We start from the raw sequence: 25637 nt of genomic DNA, 5'->3' as shown, positions 1-25637 counted from the left end.
GTAGCGGGATCCCTAATCCACCCTTTGGCTTTCTGCCCGGGCACATGGACAGTCCCCACTCTGGCCTTGCCCCTTCCTTTCCCTCTGACGCAGAGCTGCTGCTCTTCAGGGCGCTCTGGCGCTTCGGGCCAAGCTGTGCCCCACAGCCGGGGGGCCCGGGATTCCCGCCCCCGCAGCGGATGGAGCTGAGCGAGGCGGAGGAGGGTCCGGCCTAGCTTGGTGCATCTCTGGTGCTGATGCCTGGCTGGGAGGGTTTGTTGCGTAGGGCGTCTCTCTCAACCTGCATACACCCCCCTTCCCACCCCATGTCACTTCTCACGCTCTCACCCACCCCTTCTCTTCCAGGCACGCAGGGAGGGGTCGGGGCCCTTCCAAAGTGGGCGGCATGGCAGACTCCGACGATCCCCCCCGGCTCCTCATCGGGGAGGCCGGCGAGGCCCAAGGTGAAGAGGGCTCCCCTCAGAATGACGCTTTCCCCCTCTCGTCTCTGGCCAACCTGTTTGAGAACGAGGATAGCCCCTGCCCCACTGAGGCGGCCCAGCTCCCCCCCGGATCGGGGGACAGCAAGCAGCAAAACCTGCGTATGAAATTCCACGGGGCCTTCAAAAAGGGCGTGCCCAACCCCAGGGACCTGCTGGAGTCCACCATCTACGAGTCCTCTGTCGTCCCAGGGCCCAAGAAAGCCCCCATGGACTCGCTTTTCGATTACGGCACCTACCGCCAGCACCCCAGCGAGAACAAGCGCCGGCGGAAGAAGATCAGGGAGTGAGTATGGCACCCCGTCCCCTACGGGCAGCATGTCTGCTTAGGCTGGCACCTCTCCGTGCCAGGGGCTCTGTGGGGCATCCAGCCACGAGATGCCAGCCAGGGTCAGGGGAGAGCTGGCTGGGGAAAGGAGAGAAGGAGGGCGGAACTGTGAATTGCTGTTTCAATTTTAAATGGTTTTATCTGCCCTGGGAGCATTTTGCGAGCAAATGTCCAACATTTTTCCATTTATTTTTCAAATTTCAGAATCTCCAAATGCAACATTTACTCAAAGTTTTGAAAAATATCAGCAGGCTCTAGCTTGGGGCATTTGCCTTTCGCAGCCTCACAATCCAGCGTCTCTCTGGGCCAATCCAATTTTTGAGCCTTTTCGCTCCTGATGTTTTGTTGCTGTTCAAGAAGTGCTGGAGAGAGCTTTGGGCCCCTGTTTCTATTATTTGTGGTGCTCAGGTGCCCTACCGAGCCATGTTTATTTTATTTTAATGCTACTTTTTACAAAAAATCCACATTTTTGTTGCAAATATTTGCCGCGGATTCGAACCTTCTTTGAGCTGTTTGCTGTGAAAGCTATTTATCTGAGCTGCTAGGACGGCAGGAAGCAAACACACTAAGAGAGCGGGACATGGAGAGGCAGGATGGGGTTGCTACCTTTGATATCACAGTCCCAGAGCTCAGCAAGGGCATTTCTGCCAACCTGGGAATTTCTCACAGGTGTCAGCTAGTAACAGTCATGAGTATGTACAGCACCGGGCAGCTGCATGTGTGTAGCAGGCTCTGCAGTGCTTATGTTGAATGTGCTCGCTTAACGCCACCTGCTTGCGTCTGGTTGAACGTTTTCCACGGTCACTTACAAAGAAGAGGGGCACTGGGGTTACAGGGATGCTAAAGGAGCCTTGCTGGGAGCTGGACAATAGCCAGGCCCCTCCAACCTGGCGCAAAGCAAACCTCTGCCCCAGGAGGGAAATGTAGCTGGGGCAGGCTGCAGAGCGAAGGGGCTCCCCAGGGGCAGAAGGTAGCAGTGAGTTGGGCAGACCGCTCAGAAGGTGGTAAGGCTCTTGTAGCGGGACTGGGAAGCTCCAAAGCCCAAGGGACGATCAGAGGCAGGGGGATTTCCCCTCCCCTGTGTCCCAGGCAGGAGGAGTAGCTGGGATGCCCTTGGGTGCCCGTCAGTGCACTGCCTTTACCAGCCCGTGGTGCTCCCTCCCCAGGTGGGAGGTGCTCCGGGTGCTCCAGGCTGGTGTTAGGATGCACCTGCCTGACTTGTCCCTGAAGTAAGGAAGAGATGAGCCCTGATACCGGGGGGCGGAACCCCAGCGCCGAGACCAAAACGGGCTGGAGCCGTGTTCTGGAACGGACCTTGAACCCCGGCGCAGGCCGGCAGAGGTCACGCAGAGCTAGATCTGGGGGCTGCGAGCGAGCAGCGGGACGGGGGGTGGTCAGCAGGAGCAGGGAGCAGGGCTGTGTGGAACCGTCCCCTGAGCGAGCTACGTTGGAGGGCAGGGCGGGCAGCCTGGCCTGGGAGGTACTGGCACTCGCCAGGGCTGCTGGCTGCCAATTCCCCTCTCGCGCGCTGCCCTGAAAGAGGGCTCTGTGCTGGGCTGTCTCACCTCTGCCTTGTGCAGCCTGCCTTTCCTCGCTGGGAGTGGCAAGCCGGGCTCCGGCATGAATGGGCTTTTCAGGAGTGCTCCCTGCCCCCTCCCTGCCAGGCTGGGCCAGAAAATGATCCCGGGGGACATGGAGGCCCGGCCCGCCCCGCCCCAGAACAGGCAGTGGGGGACAATGCACCGGTCTGTCCTGGAGAAACTCCCCGTGCTGTGGGGCTGGCCACGCCATAGGCTGGAGAGACTCCGGCTCCGCTCCCCGGGGCTCCCAGCAAGAGCTGCTCCCTGGGGTCGTTCAGACAGCACATGACACAGCTCCTCCCCTGCTGGCATCCTGCACTCCCCTGTCCTTCCCAGGGTGATGACCACACAGGAGACCTCAGGTGCTGAGGACTGACAGGGACCCAGGACTGCTTAGAGCAAAGGGGCTGGGGGGCAGGACCCAGGGTTCTGGTCCCTGCTCTGGGAGGCAGTGTGTCCTGATGCCCAGGCTGTCAGAATGCCACCCTGGGGTGGCCTAGGGCCAAACCCACACCTCTGGGTCTCACTGTCCCCACATGGCCTGTAGCAAAGGGATGACAACACTCTCGCTCGTGCGTGTGTGTGTGTGTCAGATCCTAGGGTAAAAGGGGCTAGGAGTTGGGGGGCATTGCCCAGGCCAGAGAACAGGTGAATCCGGGAAGCAGGGGAAGGCAGGGATCGGAGGGGAAGAGACGCTTCCAGCAGGTTTCGTAGGCACTGTTGGTGGCTGGAGAGCTGTCATTGCGCACGGTGCTGTACGAAGCACAGAGGCCGACGCCGCTCTTCCAGATGCTGAGAACGAATTGCCCCCGGCTTCTCTCCCCCACGCTGGTTCCTTTATACGTGTGGGGTGGGGCAGGATCCCGGACCACCTGTAGCAGCCGTGGTCCTGAGCCCCCGCAGCAGCCACATGCGTGCGGAGCAGCGATTGGGGCTGTTGCTGTAGGACAGGGGTGTGTGCCTGGACGACCCTGTGACACAGTCACCTGCCTTGGATGGTGCTGAGGGTCTCGCCCTCCCCCGCCTGCTGGGATCACTTCCATTCCCAAGGGCTGGGGGGCCACGGCAGAGACCAGCGCTCGGAGGGGAGTGTGCGTTCATGTTGCCCCCACGGGCACAGTGTGGCACCATGCCACTGAGCCACGGGAGGAGCCCCCGGCCTGTATTGACTGTTTCCCCACCCCACCCCCCCGAGGTCTAACTGCCCCCCACCCGCTCTGCAGGGATATTAGCTACAACTGAAATCGGACCGGCAGGTCTAAAGGCCCCATCCTGCCCCCCCTGGAGTTTGGCCTCTGACTTCCATAGGGGCAGGACCAAAAGCTTGTGGACGTTCTCCGGTAGGGCCTGGCCTGAGTGGGGTCTGTGCACCCAGGCTAGCTGCCAAATGAACCCAGGCACCACTCCCGCACTGTCCCCTGAAGGTGGTCTGAGCTTTGCAACCTGGGTGCTGGGCCCCCTTCCGCCAGGTTAGGATTTGTCCCCGGAGCTTGGAGCAGCCTTGCAGAGGAAGACGCTTCCCCTTGTTCCTGGGGCGCGGCCCTGTGGGAAGCTCTTTGGGGCTGGGAGCGTGGCGGATTTGTTCATAAAGCGCCATGCCAAGGTTCTCATTGATACAAACAATCTGGTGATCTCCCTGCTAGGGAGGTTTTCCTGGCATTTAGCCACACTTTCCCTTCCCACATATCCCCCCCGTCACTCTTATTTCTGGCCCCGCATGGCACCCGAATGGTCCCTCACAAATAGCTGAGTTGTTTGCTTGTAACCTACCAGGAAGTGCAAGCAACTGCTGCTCGTGGTTTCTGAGGCTAGACCCCAGCCAGCCCGGGGCCGGGGCCCGGGTGAGGTTCGCTGTTTGTTTGGTTCTTGTGCCGGCAGCACTGGCTGGGCCGATCCAGCCATGCAGACCCCGCAGAGTGGGCAAGCTCGTTCCATTGCACAAAGGTCCCGGTTTGCTCCTCGCCAAGCGAGGTAGAAATTCCTTTAATGACGCCTTGTTCTGTAAGTGGCTGATTCGAGGGGGAACGCCTAGGTCAGGCTGCGCTTTCCCCTCCAGCTAGGCCTGGGGCTTAGCTGAAACCGGTTTGTTTAGATGTAACTAGCTGAGACAAGAGAGGTGCCCAAACCAGCCCGGCTTGTGTCCACAGAACCGGCCTGAGGGCCTGTATCCTCTGGAGAATGGCATTTAGCCATGCCCCAGCCTTCAGCAAGGGAGCTGGCCCACGTCACCCCCACCCCATCTCTGAGCCTGTTTCCTCCTTTGTGAAATGTTGCTCACCTGTCTGCCCAGGCTAAAGGCATTAAGGTTTGCAAAGCCCCTTGGGCAGAAGGCACTCGGTGCTGGGGCAGATCTGCATCCCGAGGCCCGTTGGTGCTGGTCCTAGTGTAACCAGAGGAGGGCGCTGCAGTCTTATTACGCTTCCTTGCTCTGGGGAAGGACCTAATCCGTCAGCCCTCCCCTCTCTGGCCATCCGCCTGCTGCCACTGTAACTCGCACAGGGGGCAGGAAACCTGGCCCTGGACCTGAGCCCTGTCTCCTGCGTGGCCGCATGGAGCACGAACCACCTGGCTACCGGGCTGCCTCCCCAGCGTGAGCGGTGACTTCTCCACCCTGGGACTGTGTCTCTCTGGTGCCCTCTGGGGTCGGGGGCAGCAGGCTGCTGCGACAGCTGCTTTGCTTAGCCCGGTTGGCTGCAGCCTCTAAGCAGGAGTGGGTTACGGTAGCGTTCGGGGTCACATTCACCTAGCGCTTGTTTGCCAGGGGATTTCAAATAGCTCCTCACCCACCTTGTTGCTATCTTGTATTGGACCAAAAAGCTCTCCTCCCCAGGGGCTGGGTCCGATGCAAGATATCACCTCACCCACCTGGTCTCTCTAATCTCCTGGGACCCACTGCCTGCGTGGGATTTCAAGGCAGCCAGTTCGGCGTGCGAAGCCAGCTAGAGTTACGTCTTCCTTGCAGTCCCCTCTCGGGGCTGGGATTCTTGGGCAGCTCCTGGAATGGAAGGGGAAGATTTTGGATTTGCTGACAGCAGCAGCGAGGAGCTGGACAGGGGCTGCATGTATAGCGATGCTAAAATTATATGTGTCTTGGGAAATAATTGCATGCACCAGCGCCCAGGCTTGTTCTTTGGATCCTCTGTGATGCAAAGTCCTTGCCAAGCAGGTGTCGGCTGGCCTCTCTCAGAGCATGCAGGATCCCCTGAGGGGCAGGTGGCCTCCAAAGCTGGGAGGCATTAGGAAATTCAAGTGCTGATGATCTTGGGCCCTGTGAAGTGAGGGGCAGGCCTGCAGGGCCAGGCATGAGGGGCGGGTTGAGCTGTATTAGACCTGCTTTGGTGCTGCTGTCAGGTTCTGGAAAGCTTAAGCTTTAATTTTTCTTCATATTTTAAATGTAAATGTCTAGCCTATTTTCTAATGTGACCTGGCACAGGGCTGCCTGTCTGAAACAGAAGCAACCCCCAGGAGAGGTGGGAATCGGCCCTTACCTCTCAATGGTGTGTGTTAATTCTGAAGCCTAATGACACCAGCTAACATGTCAGCATCGTTAACTATTGCACTGCTGATCAGTTTAGTAGAAACATCCGGCTATGACGGAATCAGTGGTGTAACGGGGGGAGCTTGAGTTCTGTTCCTTCCATAGGAAGTGAAATACTTTACACAGGCTACCAAGTATTACTGCCTGCATTTTACAGATGGGGAAACTGAGGCGCAGAGCAGGGAAGCACCTTGTCCAAGAGAGTCAGTGGTAGAGCTCAGTCCCCCTGTCTTGACTCCCAGTCCAGTATGCTGTCCGCTGGATCACGCTGCCTCTTGTGCACCTGGGTAACCGCAATGCTGTGGGGCAGAGGAGAAGTCCAGGGCCAGGAGACCAGGTGGCCCACCCAAGCACCTGGAGCAGGCTGTAGTAAAGGAAGTGTCAGTGTAAGTGGCCGGCTCACGCACTGGCTCCTGGCCCTGTAGGCGTCAGGCCGGCGCTGGTGGCAGGAGGAGCTGCGCTCTGAGAGCCTGTTTGTAGAACCGGTGCCCCTTTTCCAGGAAGCAGACCCACAGCCCGAAGGCCCCGGCCCCCAACCCACCTCCAGTCCTCAAGGTGTTTAACCGGCCCATCCTCTTCGACATCGTGTCCCGGGGTTCGACTGCCGGCCTGGACGGGCTCCTCCCCTTCCTGCTGACCCACAAGAAGCGCCTGACCGACGAGGAGTTTCGAGGTGAGCTGCGAAACGGGCAGAGCCCTGGCTCTAGGGCTTCCTGCCGGGGCGGGGGAGCTGAACATACCAGCTCAGGACAAGGGAGAAGAGGGGAAGCCAGTGGCTGTGCTGTGCAGGCCCGGTGCCCTTAGCGCAGAATCTAGACCGCCCCCCGTCCATTGGGCTGGGTGCTTCGTGTGCCGTCAGCACGGCGGAGCGTGTAGTGACGGTAAGTTGGGCGTGTGCCCTCAATTGCACGTGCCCAGCTTGGCATCCCTGAGCCTGGCTGTGCGGCCTTTACCCGTGCCCCTGTGAGTGCATCGGGGCTGGTGGGTTCCCCTGAAGATCCGGCTGCCCTTCTGGGGAACCAGTGTCTCTTCCAGACAAGCAGGCTTGAGCCCCCGTGCGACCCTCCCTGGGACAAGAAACGCTTCTGAACGCAGGTGTTCCTGGGCCAGGCACTCCTGGGGGCTTGTGGCTGGGACAGCAGCAGGTGAAGGTGGAGCCCCTGGAGGTGGGCACGTGCCTGCTCTGAGCTTCAGGCTGTTCCTGCCCACCCCGCTCCCTCTCTCACAGCCCCTCCGCTCCCCTGCAGAGCCCTCCACGGGGAAGACCTGCCTGCCCAAAGCGCTGCTCAATCTGAGTGGGGGCAAGAACGACACCATCCCCCTGCTCCTGGCCGTCGCGGAGAAGACGGGCAACATGCGGGAGTTCATCAACTCGCCCTTCCGAGACGTCTACTACCGAGGTGGGGGCTGAGCTGTGACCCGGGACAGGGGTGGGATTCCTGGCCACGGCCAGCGCTGGGCGGGCTGCTGGGAGCTCAGCCGCGGCGGGGGCAGAGCCACGTTCACCCCCCCACCTGCCCTCCCCGCGGTGCGTCGGGGGCGTGACGCCGGCTCGGCGTGGGCTGGGTGCTCGGGGCACTGACGGGCCTGCGTGTGGTTCCAGGTCAGACGGCGTTGCACATCGCCATCGAGCGTCGCTGCAAGCACTACGTGGAGCTGCTGGTGGAGAAGGGGGCGGACGTGCACGCCCAGGCTCGCGGCCGCTTCTTCCAGCCCAAGGACGAGGGCGGGTACTTCTACTTCGGTGAGTGGGGGGCGCTGCCCGGCCCTGCGCACGGGAAAGGCCACGTCCTCAGCTGATGGGGGCCCCGCTGGAAGAGCGGGTAGAGAAGCCACCTCCAGTGAGGGGGACGCCCCGATGGGGGGCTTGGTAATGAGCCAGACCTGCCCGCCCCTCGGCCCAGCTCCCGGCTGTGGGCGCCGGGAAGCGTTCCTGTCTGCCTGCTGACTGCTGGCCTGGGAGATGGGCTCTGGGGTCTCACCAGCTCTGTGTCCCACAGACCACCCCAAAATGGACCCCTCCCACATGGCGGCAGGGGCCTAGAACTGACACGTCGCTGGAGAATGACCTGCCCTTCCGTGGTGGGTCCCTGGCGCAGGGCTGAGGCCGGCTGGCTGGGCGGGGAGGGGGAGGCTGGATGTCCCTGGCAGCCCCAGTGGGAAGGGGGACCCCAAAGGCAACTCACAGGGGGCCCTCCCGGCTCAGCCACGGGAGCAGCAGCATGCTGCGCCTGGCCACACCGCGACCTCAGCTGGGTGCCCCTGCCCCACTGCACCCTTTGACGCCTCCAAGTGCAAGGGGGTGAGAACAGGAGGCTCGTGGGCATGACTGCTCCTGGCACCGTGTGGGACTGGCCAGGCTCCGGGGATGAGGTGACTCTCCCCAGGGTGCCCCACGCAGGGGGTGAGCGGCTCCCCCGGCTTGTTGGATGGTTGCCATGGTAAGCGTTGGCACTCCTGTGTGGAGACACAGCCCTTGCGCTGGTCCACACTGGTCTGTGTGGGATCGTCCTGCTGGGTCATGCAAACAGTCTCACGCAGTCGTGGTGTGCGTGCCGTCGCACACGTGTGCAATCAATCCCTTACGCTCTCAGTACCTTGCGCTGGTACACCCCAGTCTGTGCAGGATCTCCCCGTTGGGTCACAAGAACAGTCTCACACGCAGTCACGTTGTGCGTGCCATCACACATGTGCAATCCCATTACACACTCACGCTCCTGATTACTTCACCACTGTTCCCTCGCTGCCTGGGGGAGCAGAGCGGCTCCCCCTAGCTGGCTGCCCGGTGCCCAGAGCCCGGTTCTGAGGGTAGCGGGGCCGAGAAAGGCTGACGTCTGTCGTGCTCTCTCCTGTGCCAGGCGAGCTGCCCCTCTCCCTCGCTGCCTGCACCAACCAGCCGCACATCGTCCACTACCTCACGGAGAACGCGCACAAGAAAGCAGACTTGCGGCGCCAGGACTCGCGGGGCAACACGGTGCTGCACGCCTTGGTGGCCATCGCCGACAACACCCGGGAGAACACCAAGTTTGTCACCAAGGTGTACGACCTGCTGCTGATCAAGTGCGCCAAGCTCTTCCCCAACACCAACCTGGAGGCCCTGCTCAACAACGACGGCCTCTCGCCCCTCATGATGGCGGCCAAGATCGGCAAGATCGGGGTAAGGGCGTGTCATACCTGTCCCCCTCCAGCTGCTGCCGCAGGGAAAGGGCACAGCGAGCTCTGCCAGCCTGTGGGCGAGGGCCCCTCTTCCCCCACTGCCCCTGCAGCTCCCTCAGATGGCAGTGGCATCCCCCAGAAGGGCAGGAGATGCTGATCAGCATACGGCTCCTAGGCAGGGCTGCGTTCTGGGGTGACTGCGCAGTCTCCGTATTGGGGGGCAGTCTGTGTACACGACTTCCGCTCAGCGAGCGTGTATCCTTGTGCGTCGATAACCCAGCACATCAGTCGAGCGCTCGGCTCACGGGGCTGGAAGCCCGGGACTCACCCCCAAGTCCCTGTAGGTCCAGCATATGAGCAAGAAAAGGTGGGTCAGGTAATATCTTTTATTGGACCAGCTTCTGTTGGAGAGAGGGACAAGCTTTCGAGCCGCTCTGAGCTCTTCTTCAGGGCTGGATGAGGGACCCAGAGGGTCCCACTACATAGAGGGTGGGACAGATTGTTACGCATAAGGGGTTAGCGCATATTGCGAGAAACCACTTCAGATGGAGGCAGGTGTCCTTTGAGGAGGAGGGCTGGCAGGGCAGCTGTGGGGTGAGGTTTGCCCTGGGCGCTGTGGGGTTTTGTTAGCATTGTCCTGAGTGCGCAGGGATTGTCTGGTTTCACCCACATGGTTGTTGGGGTGCTCGACGCGCCGGATGACACAGCACATGTTGGGACAGGCATGTGCAGGACCCACGGGTGCTCACCCACCCACCCGCAGCAGGAGCGGGTTCCCCTGATTGCCCCAGGGTGCGCTGCTCTGAGGGCTGGGGAGGGACTTGGGGCCTGGCTGGTTTGTGATTTGGTGACTGCCTCCCCCTAGCGGCCGGTCGCAGGTCTCCAGCGGGGGTGTGGGTGTTTAAGAAGCTGCCCTGGAACCTTGCAAGACAAACGGCTCTGTGGTGAAGGGGGCCCTGATCTTGGGCATAAGTGTAGCAGCCCATTAACAGGCTCGGTTAATGAATCTCAGGTGTCTCGCGTGTGCACTGCCCTTCTCTTCTACCTCGTCCCCCTCCCCCAGCACCGTGCGGCTGGGACCGTGGCGGGGTGCGTGGGTGTGTCTCCAGTTAAAGACACGGGGATTGTGAATTAACAGGCGCTGGATGACGTTACTGCTATGGAAACAGTGGTGCAGCTGTGCCGGTCACTGCTGCGCCTTTCCACCCAGGGAGCAGGCCTCGTGGGGTCTCACGGCACTCCCCAGCACCACCACCCCGGCCACTCTGGGGCAGCATCATGGGGGTCCCAGCCCATCATGGTCAAGCAGAAAAGTGACCCCAGGGCCTTGAGGAAATGAGGTGCTATCCAGGCCGGTAAAACAGGTGTGGGGTAGAGAGGAAGCGGGGGAAGAGCCTCCATCACACAGTAATTGCTGTGGGAATATTAAAGCCAAATCTTTCCAGGCTGGCCCCTGATTCTGGCTGGCTGCCGCAGTTATCGGTGCTCAGTGTGGGACACTCTGGGCTGGCGTGTCAGATAGTCAGAGGCTCGGCCCCTCGGAAAACCTGGCCCAGAGTTGGGTGCCCAGAATCAGCAGCCGCTGCTGAAAATATTGGCCTGGACTTAGAGCAAGTGGAACCCCCTGCACCCGGCTGCTCAGTGCAACAGAGAGAGCGGGGGGCTCTGAGCAGAGAGCAGGGGGCTCTGAGCAGCGTCTCCCAATGCCCAGCAGCTCAGGGCTGCAGGGAGAGCGGGGGGCTCTGAGCAGAGAGCGGGGGGCTCTGAGCAGAGAGCAGGGGGCTCTGAGCAGCGTCTCCCAATGCCCAGCAGCTCAGGGCTGCAGGGAGAGCGGGGGGCTCTGAGCAGAGAGCGGGGGGCTCTGAGCAGCGTCTCCCAATGCCCAGCAGCTCAGGGCTGCAGGGAGAGTGGGAGGCTCTGAGCAGAGAGCGGGGGGCTCTGAGCAGTGTGTCCCAGTGCCTGGTTCCTCAGGGCTGCAGGGAAAGCCGGGGGCTCTGAGCAGAGAGCGGGGGGCTCTGAGCAGCGTCTCCCAATGCCCAGCAGCTCAGGGCTGCAGGGAAAGCGGGGGGCTCTGAGCAGAGAGCGGGGGGCTCTGAGCAGTGTGTCCCGGTGCCCGGTTGCTCAGGGCTGCAGGGAAAGCGGGGGGCTCTGAGCAGAGAGCAGGGGGCTCTGAGCAGTGTGTCCCGGTGCCTGGTTGCTCAGGGCTGCAGGGAAAGCCGGGGGCTCTGAGCAGAGAGCGGGGGGCTCTGAGCAGTGTGTCCCGGTGCCTGGTTGCTCAGGGCTGCAGGGAAAGCGGGGGGCTCTGAGCAGAGAGCGGGGGGCTCTGAGCAGTGTGTCCCGGTGCCCGGTTGCTCAGGGCTGCAGGGAAAGCGGGGGGCTCTGAGCAGAGAGCAGGGGGCTCTGAGCAGTGTGTCCCGGTGCCCGGTTGCTCAGGGCTGCAGGGAAAGCGGGGGGCTCTGAGCAGAGAGCAGGGGGCTCTGAGCAGTGTGTCCCGGTGCCCGGTTGCTCAGGGCTGCAGGGAAAGCGGGGGGGCTCTGAGCAGAGAGCGGGGGCATCTGAGCAGCGTATCCCGGTGCCCAGCAGCTCAGGGCTGCAGGGAGAGTGGGAGGCTCTGAGCAGAGAGCGGGGGCATCTGAGCAGCGTATCCCGGTGCCCGGCTGCTCAGGGCTGCAGGGAGAGCGGGGAGCTCTGAGCAGAGAGCGGGGGGCTCTGAGCAGTGTAACTTTCTATACACATCGTGCTGTGGGTGACCATCCTCCCCCATCCTCCAGATGTTCCAGCACATCATCCGCAGGGAGATCACGGATGAGGACGCCCGCCACCTCTCCCGAAAATTCAAGGACTGGGCTTATGGGCCCGTCTACTCCTCGCTCTACGACCTCTCCTCACTGGACACCTGTGGGGAGGAGGTGTCTGTCCTGGAGATCCTGGTGTACAACAGTAAGATCGAGGTGAGCGCTGAGATGGCACCAGGGAGGGAGGCAACAAATGGTTGGGCACGCAGCCTGGTGTGGGACTGGGCTGCCGAACGAGGGCCCATAGGCATGGCAGGCCCCTTGCAGGACCCAGCCCCCAATGCCTCGGCCATTGTGAAAATTTTGGGAGGATGCAGCCTGGTTCATGCACAGAGATGACCCAAGGTCAGGCACGGCCAGGGCCTCCCCGTCTCCATCCCCCTGGCCGCGGGCACGGCCAGGGCCGCCCCGTCTCCATCCCCCCGGCCGCGGGCACGGCCAGAGCCGCCCCGTCTCCATCCCCCCCGGCCGCGGGCACGGCTAGGGCCGCCCCGTCTCCATCCCCCCCGGCCGCGGGCTCGGCCAGGGCCGCCCCGTCTCCATCCCCCCGGCCGCGGGCACGGCCAGGGCCGCCCCGTCTCCATCCCCCCCGGCCGCGGGCACGGCCAGGGCCGCCCCGTCTCCATCCCCCCCGGCCGCGGGCACGGCCAGGGCCGCCCCGTCTCCATGCCCCCCGGCCGCGGGCACGGCCAGCGCCGCCCCGTCTCCATCCCCCCCGGCCGCGGGCATGGCCAGCGCCGCCCCGTCTCCATCCCCCCCGGCCGCGGGCACGGCCAGCGCCGCCCCGTCTCCATCCCCCCCGGCCGCGGGCACGGCCTGCGCCGCCCCGTCTCCATCCCCCCCGGCCGCGGGCACGGCCAGCGCCGCCCCGTCTCCATCCCCCCCGGCCGCGGGCACGGCCAGCGCCGCCCCGTCTCCATCCCCCCCGGCCGCGGGCACGGCCAGCGCCGCCCCGTCTCCATCCCCCCCGGCCGCGGGCACGGCCAGCGCCACCCCGTCTCCATCCCCCCCGGCCGCGGGCACGGCCAGCGCCGCCCCGTCTCCATCCCCCCCGGCCGCGGGCACGGCCAGTGCCGCCCCGTCTCCATCCCCCCGGCCGCGGGCATGGCCGCCCCGTCTGTTCAGGTTTGGGCATGCCCTGCGTGGCCCCACCCCCCGGCCCTGAACTCACGCGCCAGGTTGCTGCAGAACCGCCACGAGATGCTCGCCGTGGAGCCCATCAACGAGTTGCTGCGTGACAAGTGGCGGAAGTTCGGGGCCGTCTCCTTCTACATCAGTGTGATCTCCTACCTCAGCGCCATGGTCATCTTCACCCTCGTCGCCTACCACCGCCCCATGGAGGGCACGGTGAGTCTCACGCCGCCCGGCCCGCCGGGTCCCTGGGGCTCGGGGTGGCTGCTGTGGGTCTGTGCAGAAGCAGCAGGTTCCCGCTGTTGGACTGCACGTAGAGCTGAGCTTTCCGGGCAGTCCCTTGTGGTTCCCCCAGAGCTCAGCCTGTTTAACCCCCGGGGGGTCTCCCTGGCCCCTGGGAGCTACAGCCCACGCCAGGGAGACAGCCCTGGATCCCACCTCTGGCTGCACCTCAGAGCACTGGGCCATCCGGGATCCCTGCCTGTGGCAGTGGCCAGTGCCTGACCCTGTAGAGGAAGGTGAGCCTGTCCGGGTGCCCCCGCCGGGTGTGTCCTGGGCAGCGTCTGGCTCACGGCGCCTGGGAGAGGGGAGGGCTCTCGTTTCTGCCTGGGGCAGGCTGGCCTCAGCACTGGGAGGCAGGGAGCATGGCGCTGTAGGAGGCCATAGTGCTGGGATTTGGGGGTAACGTTCTGAGCACCGGCTCATCCCTTTCCCACTCTGCAGCCGCCGTATCCCTACACGACGACCATTGACTACCTGCGCCTGGCCGGGGAGATCATAACCCTCTTCACCGGAGTCTTGTTCTTTTTCACCAACGTAAGTGGAAACCATTCACCCCCTCGCACAAGTGCTCCCTCTGTCTCGCACGAGAGCCTCCATGCCCCTCGGCCCTCACACAAGTGTTCCCCATCCTGCCACTCTGCACGTGCACGGGTGTCTTGTCTCACACACGCAAGGGGCAGGGCCCGACTCTGAGACCCACAAACCCCGCAACACGCGCTTCCCCAAGAACAGACCACACCGAGCTGCCTGGCACCGGGAGAGCTCAGCGGGCATCCACACCCTTCCCAGGAATCTCTGAGCACCCTTCCCTTGAGGGCCTGTTCTGCCAGGCCACATCTGTACTGCGCTTGGCAATTGCCCCTTGGGCTGCAGCCCTCAGACTGCTCCTGCCAGTCTCCCCAGAGCTTCCCTGGGGGACCAGGCTGGGGCAAGGCAGAGGCAGAGTGGGGTGGGGCGGTCCGTGGGGCTGGGAGCTCTGATTCAAGGTATTTAACACACCCAAAAGGGTTTTTAAAACGTCCTCTGGTTCACTGTGGGGAGTTGGCACCCTGAGGGCCCAATCCCAGCGGGTGTAAACCATGGACGCCGGCGGTGCTACGCCATGGGGCCACATCCGCTCACGCCAGCCTGGGAGGCGGCCCCTTCCTGCTGTCTGTCCCTTTTCTGAATCTCTCGTGGTGCCGGTCCTGGTCCCCACGCCCATGGGTCTGGCTTCCCTGCACAGCAGGGGAAGGGCTAAATGCAGAACGAGATGGCTTTGCCTTTACAAATTTAGGATAAAACCTAGAGCTGCCCCCAATCTGGCTTCCTTAGCACTGAGCCTCCTTCACCTCCCCTCCTCTGGGTGGAGCAGGGCCCGTCCTGCCTCCAGTCCTGTAAGGACCCTGCGGGGATGCCAGCTCCTCTTGTGATGCCCCCTGTGTGCGCCCCAGCCGGTCCCAGCCTCTGCCTCCACCGATGCGTCCGCATCCCCCCGGCTGCCGCAGCGTGCGCCCCTCCCCAAGCTCCGGCTCCATCTTCTTTTCTTTCTTCCTCAGCTAAAGGATCTGTTTATGAAGAAGTGTCCAGGGGTGAATTCGTTCTTTATAGATGGCTCCTTCCAGCTGCTCTAGTAAGTCACGATGCCCTTTGCCCATGGTGTACCCCACCCATCGCCCGTGAGACGTCATCTACCCCCCAGCCCTGGACATGCATTTGGAAGGGAAGTGCTGGTTGCAGGTGCCCGGGGGCTGGGATCAGCCGTATTGTCTCGGGGAGATGTCAGCCCAGCCTGGCGCTGATGGAGTCTCCTTGGTAGTGGACAAAAGTGCAGAGACTCCCAGTATGCCGTCTCTGGCTCTCTGGCCGGGGATCCCAAAAGACACCTTGAGAGAGGAGACAGGTGTGCGAAGAAATACAGACACGATCTCCTTCCCCGGCTGCAGAACTCTCCCCAGCTTTTGCTGGGTCTGCCCCCTGCGAGGGGTGCCACGTCAGAGGGGACGGCTCTGCAGCCTGACGTCCCTGCACCTGCGGGTTCACATCCTAGCAGGGGTCTCCTCCTTCTGCCCCGCCCTGTGCTCTGTGTGGGTTTCTCAGATGGGAACTGAAGCTCCCAGAGCACTGCATATGGGGGTGGTGGGCTTGCTCCGGATCCCCACACAAACACTGCTGCAGCACGCTGCCCGCTGTGCTCCACAGGCCACGGGGGTCCTCGTAAGGCACGTTGGAAGTTGCTAAAGAGGCGTACCTGCCATGGGACGGTAGCCAGTCCCATTGCTCCTACGGTGCCCTGGGGCAGGACTGGCAGAGTGCAGGAGCTCGGCCCTCCTGGGCTGGTTCATTCCAGGGGGATGTTTTGATCTTGCCTTTGAATCCTCCTGCTCTTCCTCAGCTTCATCTACTCGGTGCTGGTGATTATCACAGCAGCGCTGTACCTGACGGGGATCGAAGCTTACCTGGCTGTCATGGTCTTTGCCCTGGTCCTGGGCTGGATGAACGCACTTTACTTCACCAGAGGCCTGAAACTTACAGGGACCTACAGCATCATGATTCAGAAGGTCAGGCAGAGACCAGGCCTGTGTGTGAATGGGGGTGTGTGTGTGTGATACTGTTTACGCTGGGAGCTCGTCAGGTCTGGGGCTGTCTCTCACTATGTGTCCCTGCAGCCCACAGCTCAGTGGTATGATAATGCACCTAATCATGGTAACAGATGTGCCTGGGTCCAGGGTCTCCTGGTGCTTTTGCAGGTGTGAATGGAGCTTGAACCTATGTCCTGGCCAAATTCCAGCCAATCCCATTCTTCTCCCTCAGCTACCCCAGCAGTTGCAATTGGATACAGGAGTCGTCTTCATAGCCTGAACTGCTGCATGCAAACAGAGCCTGGTGGAAGGGATGTTAAACCTCAGGCTGCAGGGATTAAGCCAATCTCTAGCTATTAGGGATTAGGATGAGACCTTCCTGGGGACAGATTAACCCAATCGACCTATGCAGGGTTCTTTTTCCTTCCTCTGAGGCATCTGGTGCTGGCCTGTCTGAGACAGGACACTTGGTTAGATGGACCTTGGGTCCAGTCCAACCTAGTAATTTCTGTGCTCCTATGGCATATCTTTGTGCTGTTAAACACGTGTGACAGAGTGCTGAAGCCAGCACTCTGGTCACGTAAACACCAATTAATTCCCCCCAGGGTGGACCTGATGGGGCCTAATTAGTGGATTAGAATGTGCTGGGAGTGGACAAATGAACGGATTGGCCCATTAACACAGAAGGTATAAGAAGGCAGAGGAAGGAAGTGCAGGGGAGAGAGTGGTAGGCTACTGTCATGGAGTCCCTGGGCGATGCTCTGGAATAGCTCCCTACGAAGCCAGTCAGGACTCTGGGGAAGTCTCCTCTCTGTGAGCAGACTGTCTTCAGGACACAAAGCTCACACAGCTTCCACCTTCCTCTGCCCCTCTGTTTGCTTCCCACAGCGAGTCTGCTCAGGCGGGGCTCCTGGGGAAGCCAGAGGGTCCTGCCCCCCAAGTTCGCAGTCAGACGTGACTCTCAGCCAGCCAGTAAAACAGAGGTTTATTAGACGACAGGAACATGGTCTAACACAGAGCTTGTAGGTGGAGAGAACAGGACCCCTCAGCGGGGTCCATTTTGGGGGGCAGTGAGCCAGACAACCACGTCTGCCCTTCACTCCATTTCCCCAGCCAGCCCCAACTGACTCCCCCTCCAGCCCCTCCTCCTCTGGGCTTTGTCCCTTTCCCGGGCCAGGAGGTCACCTGATCTCTTTGTTCTCCAACCCTTTAGCTCTCACCTTGCAGGGGGGAAGGGCCCAGGCCATCAGTTGCCAGGAAACAGGGTGTCGGCCATTCTCTGTGTCCAGACCCCTGCACACACCTGCCCTCTAGGGCTCTGCAATGATCGTACACCCTCATCCCACCCCCTAGAGACTTAAGAACTGCACAGGGGAAACTGAGGCACCCGCACACTATTCAGAGGAAACATTAAGAACAGTCCCGCTTTGTCACAGCTACCAGAACAGATCTGTGGGTAGAGAGAGCTCTTCCCTCTCCTCAGCAGAGAACTGAGGAGAAACTAAAGCTGTAAATAATTGTCGTGTATGGGCAGGAAGGGGGTGGAAAGAGGAAAGGTAAATGAACTGCCCTGGGGTGTCTCTGAGTTTGTGTAGACAGAGCAGAAGACAGGAGTGGGACATCACCCTGTCATGGGAGGCATAATCCAGGGATGGCTGCGTTTCAGTGAAGTGGCTGCTGCGGGGCTCTCCAGGAATGTAAGGGGCTGGCTCTGATCCCAGCACAGCTAAGCTCTGCCTCTGGGATTTTTTCAGATCCTCTTCAAAGACCTTTTCCGGTTCCTCCTGGTCTACGTGCTCTTCATGATCGGCTATGCTTCAGGTAGGCGGCACGTCCGTGGGAGCTGTGGAGGGTCCTAGCTCGGTGCATGGAGCGGGGAAAGCAGCAGGGAGCAGGATGGGCCCTGGCGTAATGCTCAGCCGAGTTGGAGAACCTCAGCCCGAGTTAAAGGGAAAACACGGCATGTTGGCACAGGCCCGTGGGAACGCAGATAGACAACGGGTTGAGTTCCGCTGGGTTTGAGGGCGGGGCGGGGGAGGAATCTCTCCAGGGTTTATTGTTCAGATCCCCTGGAACGGGAGCTGTGGGGAAATGGCTCGTGTGCCAGCGGACAGAGGCGTCAGCACAGCGTGGCCCGGGCTGTGGTATAGGAGCTGAGTGCCCCAGCTGGCCATTCATTTACCTTCCTTTGCACCCCGCGGCACTAGTGAGAGAGTTATGCAGGGAGGCCAGGGAATGCCGCCCTCGCTCTCTGACCCTGGGCTTTGGGAGCCTTCACTCTTCCACTGGGAGACGCGGGGAGCTCTCCGGGCTGGACCGGGATGAGGGCAGAGCATGGGGCCCAGGTCCCCACAGGTGCAGGCTCCCAGCAAAGCGGTGCTCGGCTAGCTCTACGCAGCCTAACGAGTCATCCAGAGAGGTGGTGACCTTGACTTGACCAGTTCTCCCAGCTAAGCCCCTGGCTGAGTCCTCTCTGGATCTCACCCGTATCCCTCCCTCCTCTCCCTGGACCAGCTCTGGTCTCGCTCCTGAACCCTTGTGCCAGTGCCGAGGCCTGCAACAAAGACAAGTCCAACTGCACGGTGGCTGCCTACCCATCCTGCCGGGACAGCAAGACCTTCAGCAACTTCCTGCTGGATCTCTTCAAGCTGACCATTGGCATGGGCGACCTGGAGATGATCGAGAGCGCCAAGTACCCCGGCGTCTTCATCATCCTGCTAGTCACCTACATCATCCTCACCTTCGTGCTGCTCCTTAACATGCTGATCGCTCTGATGGGGGAGACGGTGGGGCAGGTCTCCAAGGAGAGCAAGCACATATGGAAGCTACAGGTAACGTCTGGCCAGGCCTTGGCTGCCAGGGACACCCTGTCAGGACAAATGCAGGGGGCCCGCCGAGGCCAAGTTAAGCTGCTCGCAGGCTGGCCTCCTCCCCAGAATCCTCCATGCCGACCCCATGCCCCGTCCCAGGAGAGAACGGCCATGTATGAGATGCTTCTAGCCTCTACGGAGCACCCGATGCAGGTGGTGCAGTGGAGCCCTGGAGATGGGGAATAGGAGCAGCTGAGGCCTACTGCCCTCCGAGCTGCTGGTGGCCCCTGGGGTTTCAACCCCCAGGCTGAGATCCATTGCTCTATGCTGCCCAAGCTGGTGATGGCCCATCCATTAGCGTGCACGTCCTGCTGAGGACACCAGGTCCATAGCCCTGGACACTAGGGTGTCAGCCCCTATGCTAGGCTGTGTCAGCCCCTTCTTCCAGCTGGCACCTACTGGGGGTAACACAGGGGGAAGTTGTGGTGTAGAAAGGGCTCCGGCATTTTTATCGCCATGTTCCCTTCCCCTGCTCAGGGACTGGACATGGAAATGACCTGGCAGGTCCCATCTGGTCCATGACCACCTGCGTGGCCAGAGCAGGAGAGTGGCCTGTGTTCTCCTGCCCTTTGCACTCTAGACTGGGGTGTCTCCCCTGATGGAGCCTCATGGGAAGGAGGGACACTCCTGCCCTCATATACACACGCACCTTCCATCGGTTGTATCAGGTGTCACACACAGGTACCTAGGGGCAAGACTGGCCTGTGCCGCTAACCCAGGGAGATGCTGAACGAACTGAGGATGACCCTGGCTGTGGGGAGCTTGGCGTGATTGTCTGAGCCCTTTTGGGGAGCTCATGTGCCTGAGGAAGAGGTGAAATGGGTGCGAAGCTGTGGAGTTGAGTGATGCCTCCCTGCAGTGCGTAGCTGGCCTTAACCCCAGCAAGATCCCAGCCTGAGGGACATCCGAGGGAGTGTGGACCACTGGGGTGGGATTTCCCACAGTCCCCCCGGGCAGTTTGGTGCCCAACGCCCATTGGAAGCCAGGGGTCAGATGCCCAGCCCCCCCGTTTGGTTCCACTCTGGCTGATGGGCCTGTGTACTCCTCCCTGTGCAGTGGGCCACCACCATCCTGGACATCGAGAGGTCCTTCCCGGTGTTCCTGAGGAAAGCCTTCCGCTCGGGGGAGATGGTCACCGTGGGGAAGGGCACCGATGGCACGCCGGATCGGAGATGGTGTTTCAGGTAAGCTTGGGGGGCCAGCGGGGAATCAGCTGGCCAGTAGCTCAGAGGACTACAAGCCCTTTGGGTTTGTGCCTCGCCAAGTGCCTTCGACCTAGGCTCAGACCCAAACCCCCTGGGAAGCCCGGACCCAAACCCCCTGGGAAGCCCAGACCCACCCCAGCGTTGGGCCCATCCCCACAACACCCATAAACAAACCGAACCATCGGGCTAGTTAACCTCCATCCTGAGGCCCCCCCAGCTCCAAACGTGCTGCAAGCTGATGGGCTCCTGCGGCTGCACTGTTAATGAAGGGCGGGGTCCTTTGCATAGCAATGAAGGCATGAGGCCGGCTGGGCTCCCAGCGGGGGCCAGTCGGTATTTAAGCAGCCAAGTAAATATGAAGGAGGGACTCTCACTCCCAGGTGTGACAGTGTTTCATGGAGTGTCTCCATTGATTCATAATTAGGCCTCGTTAGAGCCGAGTAGTTTGTACTAACCAGGAGCCAGGCAGACTGGCCTCTGCCATTCTCTGTGGGGCTGAATCACTGGTTGTCTTTCAATGGACGATATGGCGTCGCCGCGGCTCGGCTGTGAGTATCGGGGCCGTCCCATGACACAGGTGCCTCTGGCGGAGCGAGTGGGCAGAGTGAGTCCTGGGGGACCTGTAGGGAAGACAAAAGCCAGGGCCCGACTTGTCCAGAGCTCGGGAGCTGGTCTTCCAAAGGCGCTACCTGGTGCCACTTAACCGGACGGGCGCCCCCAGCCTATCTCACCCCGACGTGTTGCATGGGAAGGCTCCAGGTCGTGGTGCTTTGGGTGAACCCTGGGGCAGGGGGCTGCATTGGGAAGAGCCATGGTGCTAGGCTGTGCTAAATGAGTTGTGACAGGCCTGTGCCATGGCTGGGGACTCTCATGCAGCCAGCTTGATGGCATTGGCATGTCACCCAGTGTTCATGGGCTCTCTCGAGATCACTGGGGAGCGGGGACACCTGGTGCGAGAGATTCCTGGCTCTGGTTACACCCCAGCCCCTCCCCCAGTGCCAGGCCCCATTTGCTGGATGTAGGCTGAGCCCTGCCATTTGCTAAAGGGTCTGCCAGTGCATAGGCTGCCCTGTGCCTCAGCGGGCTGCTCCAGGGGGCTGCTCTCGTCCCTGCCGCCTCCCCCACAGCAGATGCCAGCAGCCTGGGAGAGGAAAACGCAATGACTGAGTCTCCTGCTGGTCATTGCATGGACCATGCACCTACCCTTCCGCAGCTCCACTGTCCAGGGGCACTCACTCTTATCCTGCTGCCTAGATACCGTAGCGATGGGCCCGCGTAAGAGCCTGACCAGGGCAGGACAGAACCCAGAGGAATTCCCGCTGCAGGGCGCGGAGCTGGGCTCCAGGGCTTGTCGCCCCACTTCAATTAATTGCCCTTGCCCCAGGAGTGCCTTCGTTCTCCCACAGGGTCGATGAGGTGAACTGGTCTCACTGGAACCAGAATCTGGGCATCATCAATGAGGATCCAGGCAAGAACGACACCGATCAGTATTATGGGTTCTCCCACACAGTGGGCCGGCTGCGCAGAGGTGAGCGGTGGGACAGGGGGACCCAAGGCACTGCTCTATGGGAGGGATCTGGGGTCCGGGGGTGGAGGGGGGAGTTGCCCCTTGGTGGTGCCTTTGGGATCTCATGGGAGTTAAGGAGTACCATGTGCATGTTCCTCCAAAGCGTAACCTGCTTTGTGCCCTTGGGGGAGCCTCCTTTGGCTGATCTCTAAGCGGGGGTGTTGGCAAATGGGGACATTGGGGCAGAGGCCTCCCTGCGTCCCAGCAGGCGTGAAGGACTCTGGCCGGGGGCTGGCTGGGCTCAGCAGTGCTGGCCGTGCTTCTGAAACGGGCGCAGAGATCCCAGCAGTGAGCGAGAGGGCTGAGGAAGCCAGCGCAGGAGCAGAGGCAGGGGGAGAGATGAGGGCTGTGTGGTGGGATGGGACGAGCCCACAGGATCCAGACTGGGGGGTGGAGGGAGTTGGAATTACCGGGCCAGGGTAACTCCCACTAAATGGCCTCTCCCCATCCCCATCCAGCAGATCGCTGGTCGAGCGTGGTGCCCCGGGTGGTGGAGCTGAATAAGAGCTCGCAGCCGGAGGAGGTGGTGGTCCCGCTGGAGAACAGGGGGATGTCCGATGGGCACGAGTGGAAGCAAGGGCATCCCTCAGGCTGGCGGAAAGAGGACTCCTACATCTAACAGTGGGCTCAGGCATGAAGGGAGAAGCCAGCGCCGGCTCTGTCCTCTGCTGCCCACCATGCACAGACCCCGGCGTGGGGCAGCGGGGCTGATGTGCACAACGCAGGCAGGAACCAACCAGCAACGGAGCTTCTGAAACGGCCTCCCTCCTGCCAGCGGCATGCAGCGCATCGCCGGAGCCCCCGGCTCTCTCCTGGAGCCCTGCGCGCAGCCCTTGCGTCTGAAAGGGCTCGTCCAGCAGGGCCCTGGCTGCCTCAGACACAGCAGTGGTGAAATAATCATTTTGCTATTGTTATTTCCAAGCGCCAAGCCTCTGGCTCCAAACCCTTTGAGCCTGACCGTCGTGACGTGCAGAGCAGGGCTGTAGAGAGAAGAGGGATTTGCAGGGAATGTTCATGAGATGCTCACGGGGCAGCATCTAACTCTGCCACCCCCAAGCCCTACGGTGTGCCCATGCCCAGCTCTCATCCTGCACATGCTGGTGTGTGTGTGCGGGGGCCCTGGTGGAGAGACCGGCCGGTGCTGAGATGTCACTTCCCGGGCACCGTGCCTGGGCTGCCCTTGGCATGCACTCCCCTGGCTGGGCAGCAGCCAGTCGGCGTGCAGAGCGTCTCAGTGGGAACGCCGTGCGTACCCATGCCCTTGGCACCAGGATTCCAGCTGCACGGGGAACTGCCCAGTGTCCCCTGGGGAACGAGCTCATGTTCCTAGTGAGTGTCATGAGTGAGCGTGTTGTGCACAAGGAACCCCACTCCCAGCCTCAGCCATGTGCGGACCTCCAGGGGCACCGACATTTGCACGAGCTCCCCCAACAATCGGCTGGGGAAGGGGACACCATTGTCCAGCCGACGGACAGGAAATCTGTCTGAGCTGCCTCCTCCCAGGAGCCGGCGTTCAAGCCTGACCTTTGCTTTCTGCAAATGTCAGTGCTGGCAAACCCGACCCCAGGGGTGCCCCGGCAAAGCCAAAGCACACGCCCTGCCCAGTGGCACACCCTGGTCCCAGGGCCTAGTGCAGATCCCCCAGCCCTTTCCTAGCCAGCCCTCTTGAGAGTGGCTGGAGAACAGAGATGGGTAAGAACCACAGCCAGGGATCCAGCCTGCTCTGCACAAGCTGCGGGAGAGCCTAGAAATCAACCTGCTCAATGCAGGGATGTTCCCTACAGCGTGTTCTCCAGGCTGTAGATCAGCCTGTTTCCAATACCCTGGGCAACGGGGCTCCCTCTCTCTCCCTGCAGAGGTTGCTTTCACCTTAACGTGGCTCTCTGAAGAGCAGACCTGGACCGAAGGTCATTCACCTCCTGAATGAGGGAGGGATAGCTCAGTGGTTTGAGCATTGGCCTGCTAAACCCAGGGTTGTGAGTTCAGTCCTTGAGGGGGCCATTTAGAGATCTGGGGCAAAAAAATTGGGGATTGGTCCTGCTTTGAGCAGGGGGTTGGACTAGATGACCTCCTGAGGTCCCTTCCAACCTGGAGATTTTATGATTCTCTGTCTCAGGCAGCTCTCTCCTTCACCCTGCTCTGTGCCACAGGTACCTTGCAGGCTAATGGCACGGCTGCCTGTTTCCCTGCACAAAGTATGTTAATTAGTGACCATTTCCAGTGCTCCTTCCTGGCAGAGCTGGAGTTAGAGCTGCCCCGTTTCCCTCCCTGCCTTGGCGGGACAGGGCTCCGTGCGGTGGAATCGCTGCTGTTACCCACAGGGCATCGGCTCTGTTAGCACCAAGGGGCTCATCCGTCCACGGTCTCCCCTGGCACTGAATTCTGTGCTGACAAAGGGCCTGAAGGTGTGTGCTGGGGCAGTGATGCCAGCTGTCCAGAAGCTAAGGCCACCGAAGCTGGGTGAAGAGCCAGTGAATTAGCTGCCAACAGACACAGGTTTTACAACTTTGTTTGCAATCAGCTGAGGCATGGCCCCGGCCACCATTCCTCAGCCTTAAGGCTGCTCGCTAGCTCTGCCCTGTGCCCACTGGGTCCGCTACATGCTCTTTGGAATTCCTCCTCTGTGACTGGTCACTTAAGTCACATGGCGTTGTTTCTGCTCCCTGACCAGATGGTTCCCACGCCCACGGAAATCTTCCAAGTTGGTCCTTGAATATTCAGGGGGTGAATGCCTGTGCAAATTCGTGCCATGCAGTCAGTGTGCAAAGCCATCTGTGCATAAGTACTTGTGTCCCATTTCTTCTCTTTGGAGGTGCTTGGGACCAAAATGTCACTTGTGAGAATGTTCAAGAGGAGTACAGCGGGGGGGCCGTGGACAGGCAAAGCACAATCCTGATGTTTACTCAAACGAATGTTTGTCACTGCCATTTGCCAGCCTTTGCCCCACTGTACTAGAGACGCAGGCAACTGGAGTTTGGGCCCCTTTCTACTGAATGGTGGGGCATTCCATTCAGTTCCAAATCCCGTCTGGTAAAAACCACAGGCGTTCGTGATGGAGAAGGCTTGGTAGCCCCGTTCCTTTCCCTTTGCTTTCCACTGCCAATGCAGGATTGTTCCTTGCTGCCTCAGGGATTTGTCCAGCCTCGTTGTAACCGTCTCGTGATGGACTCCCCTTGAGACGTTAATCTCCAGACTGGTAGCTCTCCCCAGGCCAGCTCTAGCCAAGTTTCCAGCCTTAACAAGAGAGATGGGAGTCAAGTTTTAAAGAAGCCACGAGAACTAGTCTTGATGGTTCAGGTAGGAGAGTGGAAGAGCCAGTATTCTGCAGCACTGACTTTCCAGCTGGTATCTGTGACACTGGGAGAGAGACCCACCTAACCTGAGAGTAGTTTCACCAGGGAGTGATAAAGTAGCTGCTAAGCACTGCCTTCTCTCTAGCTATCGGGAGACGACTGTACCATCCGTGGGGAGAAATATTTTGCTAGTCCAAAAGGGAGCAGGAGAGATGAGAGCATTATCCATTACATCCAACAGGCCAGTGGTTGCGCCATATACATTTTTGCACAAGATTTATACAACTATTTATTTAGTAATAAAAACCAAACCACGCCCTCTGCCTCCGTGTTTTATTTGCTGATCCAGCTCTGAGAGTGTGTCCCAGGCTCCCTGGTGGCAGATGTAGAAATCTGCTGAAGGGCTAATCCCAAGGTTCAGTGTCCAAGAGATGCCAGCTCAGGTTCCTCTCTGTGGCCAGGTGAGCCTGTTGTTTGACTATCAGCTGTGAATGGGAGGTGCTGGTTTACAGGCCAAGAATCCCTTCTGTTAGCTGAACACTCTAATCTGTGAGTGGCCATCACAGATTCTATGATGTTGGCCCTTGGCCACGCATCTTTAATACAGAGCAGAAGGCAGCAGGTTTCATCCTGCAATGCACCATCTTGCTGCAGGTAGCCTGACCCTGGAGCAGTGCATACTGGGAGGCTGTAGTTCTCATGGGCCGCACCGTCATATTAAAGATGAAGTAGGATTGTGTCTCAGGCTCTGGGCAATGTGGCCCTCAGAGGGCAAAGACTGGGAGCTTCTGCAGCTCTAAGGGTTTCAGATATTGGTTCCTTGTTGTAGACCCATCTCTTCAGGCGCTCACA

The 25637-nt window shown here is 60.7% G+C and overlaps 1 protein-coding gene across 2 annotated transcripts in view; it reads left to right on the top strand.

The window, feature by feature from the left end:
• TRPV4 (transient receptor potential cation channel subfamily V member 4) overlaps positions 1–25102 on the top strand; it is a 42683-nt gene extending 17581 nt beyond the window's left edge. The window contains exons 2-16 of one of the 2 annotated variants that reach the window (XM_078849002.1): positions 346–765; positions 6426–6598; positions 7173–7325; positions 7529–7669; positions 8784–9082; positions 11853–12032; positions 13065–13223; positions 13731–13823; positions 14828–14901; positions 15664–15829; positions 17605–17671; positions 18365–18681; positions 19777–19904; positions 21332–21453; positions 21954–25102. In XM_078849002.1, the coding sequence (XP_078705128.1) occupies positions 386–765; positions 6426–6598; positions 7173–7325; positions 7529–7669; positions 8784–9082; positions 11853–12032; positions 13065–13223; positions 13731–13823; positions 14828–14901; positions 15664–15829; positions 17605–17671; positions 18365–18681; positions 19777–19904; positions 21332–21453; positions 21954–22111 (2610 nt within the window). In that variant the 5' untranslated portion in view covers positions 346–385 and the 3' untranslated portion in view covers positions 22112–25102. Of the gene's footprint in view, positions 1–345; positions 766–6425; positions 6599–7172; positions 7326–7528; positions 7670–8783; positions 9083–11852; positions 12033–13064; positions 13224–13730; positions 13824–14827; positions 14902–15663; positions 15830–17604; positions 17672–18364; positions 18682–19776; positions 19905–21331; positions 21454–21950 lie in introns of both variants that reach the window. The other variant, XM_073313166.2, reaches the window with a different exon arrangement.
• Positions 25103–25637: the final 535 nt, after the last annotated feature.

This window comes from Lepidochelys kempii, chromosome 15, assembly GCF_965140285.1.
Source record: "Lepidochelys kempii isolate rLepKem1 chromosome 15, rLepKem1.hap1, whole genome shotgun sequence".
NCBI lineage: Eukaryota > Metazoa > Chordata > Testudines > Cheloniidae > Lepidochelys > Lepidochelys kempii.
The sequence above is the reverse complement of the archived record's forward strand: the minus strand, read 5'-3'. Positions and strand labels throughout refer to the sequence as shown.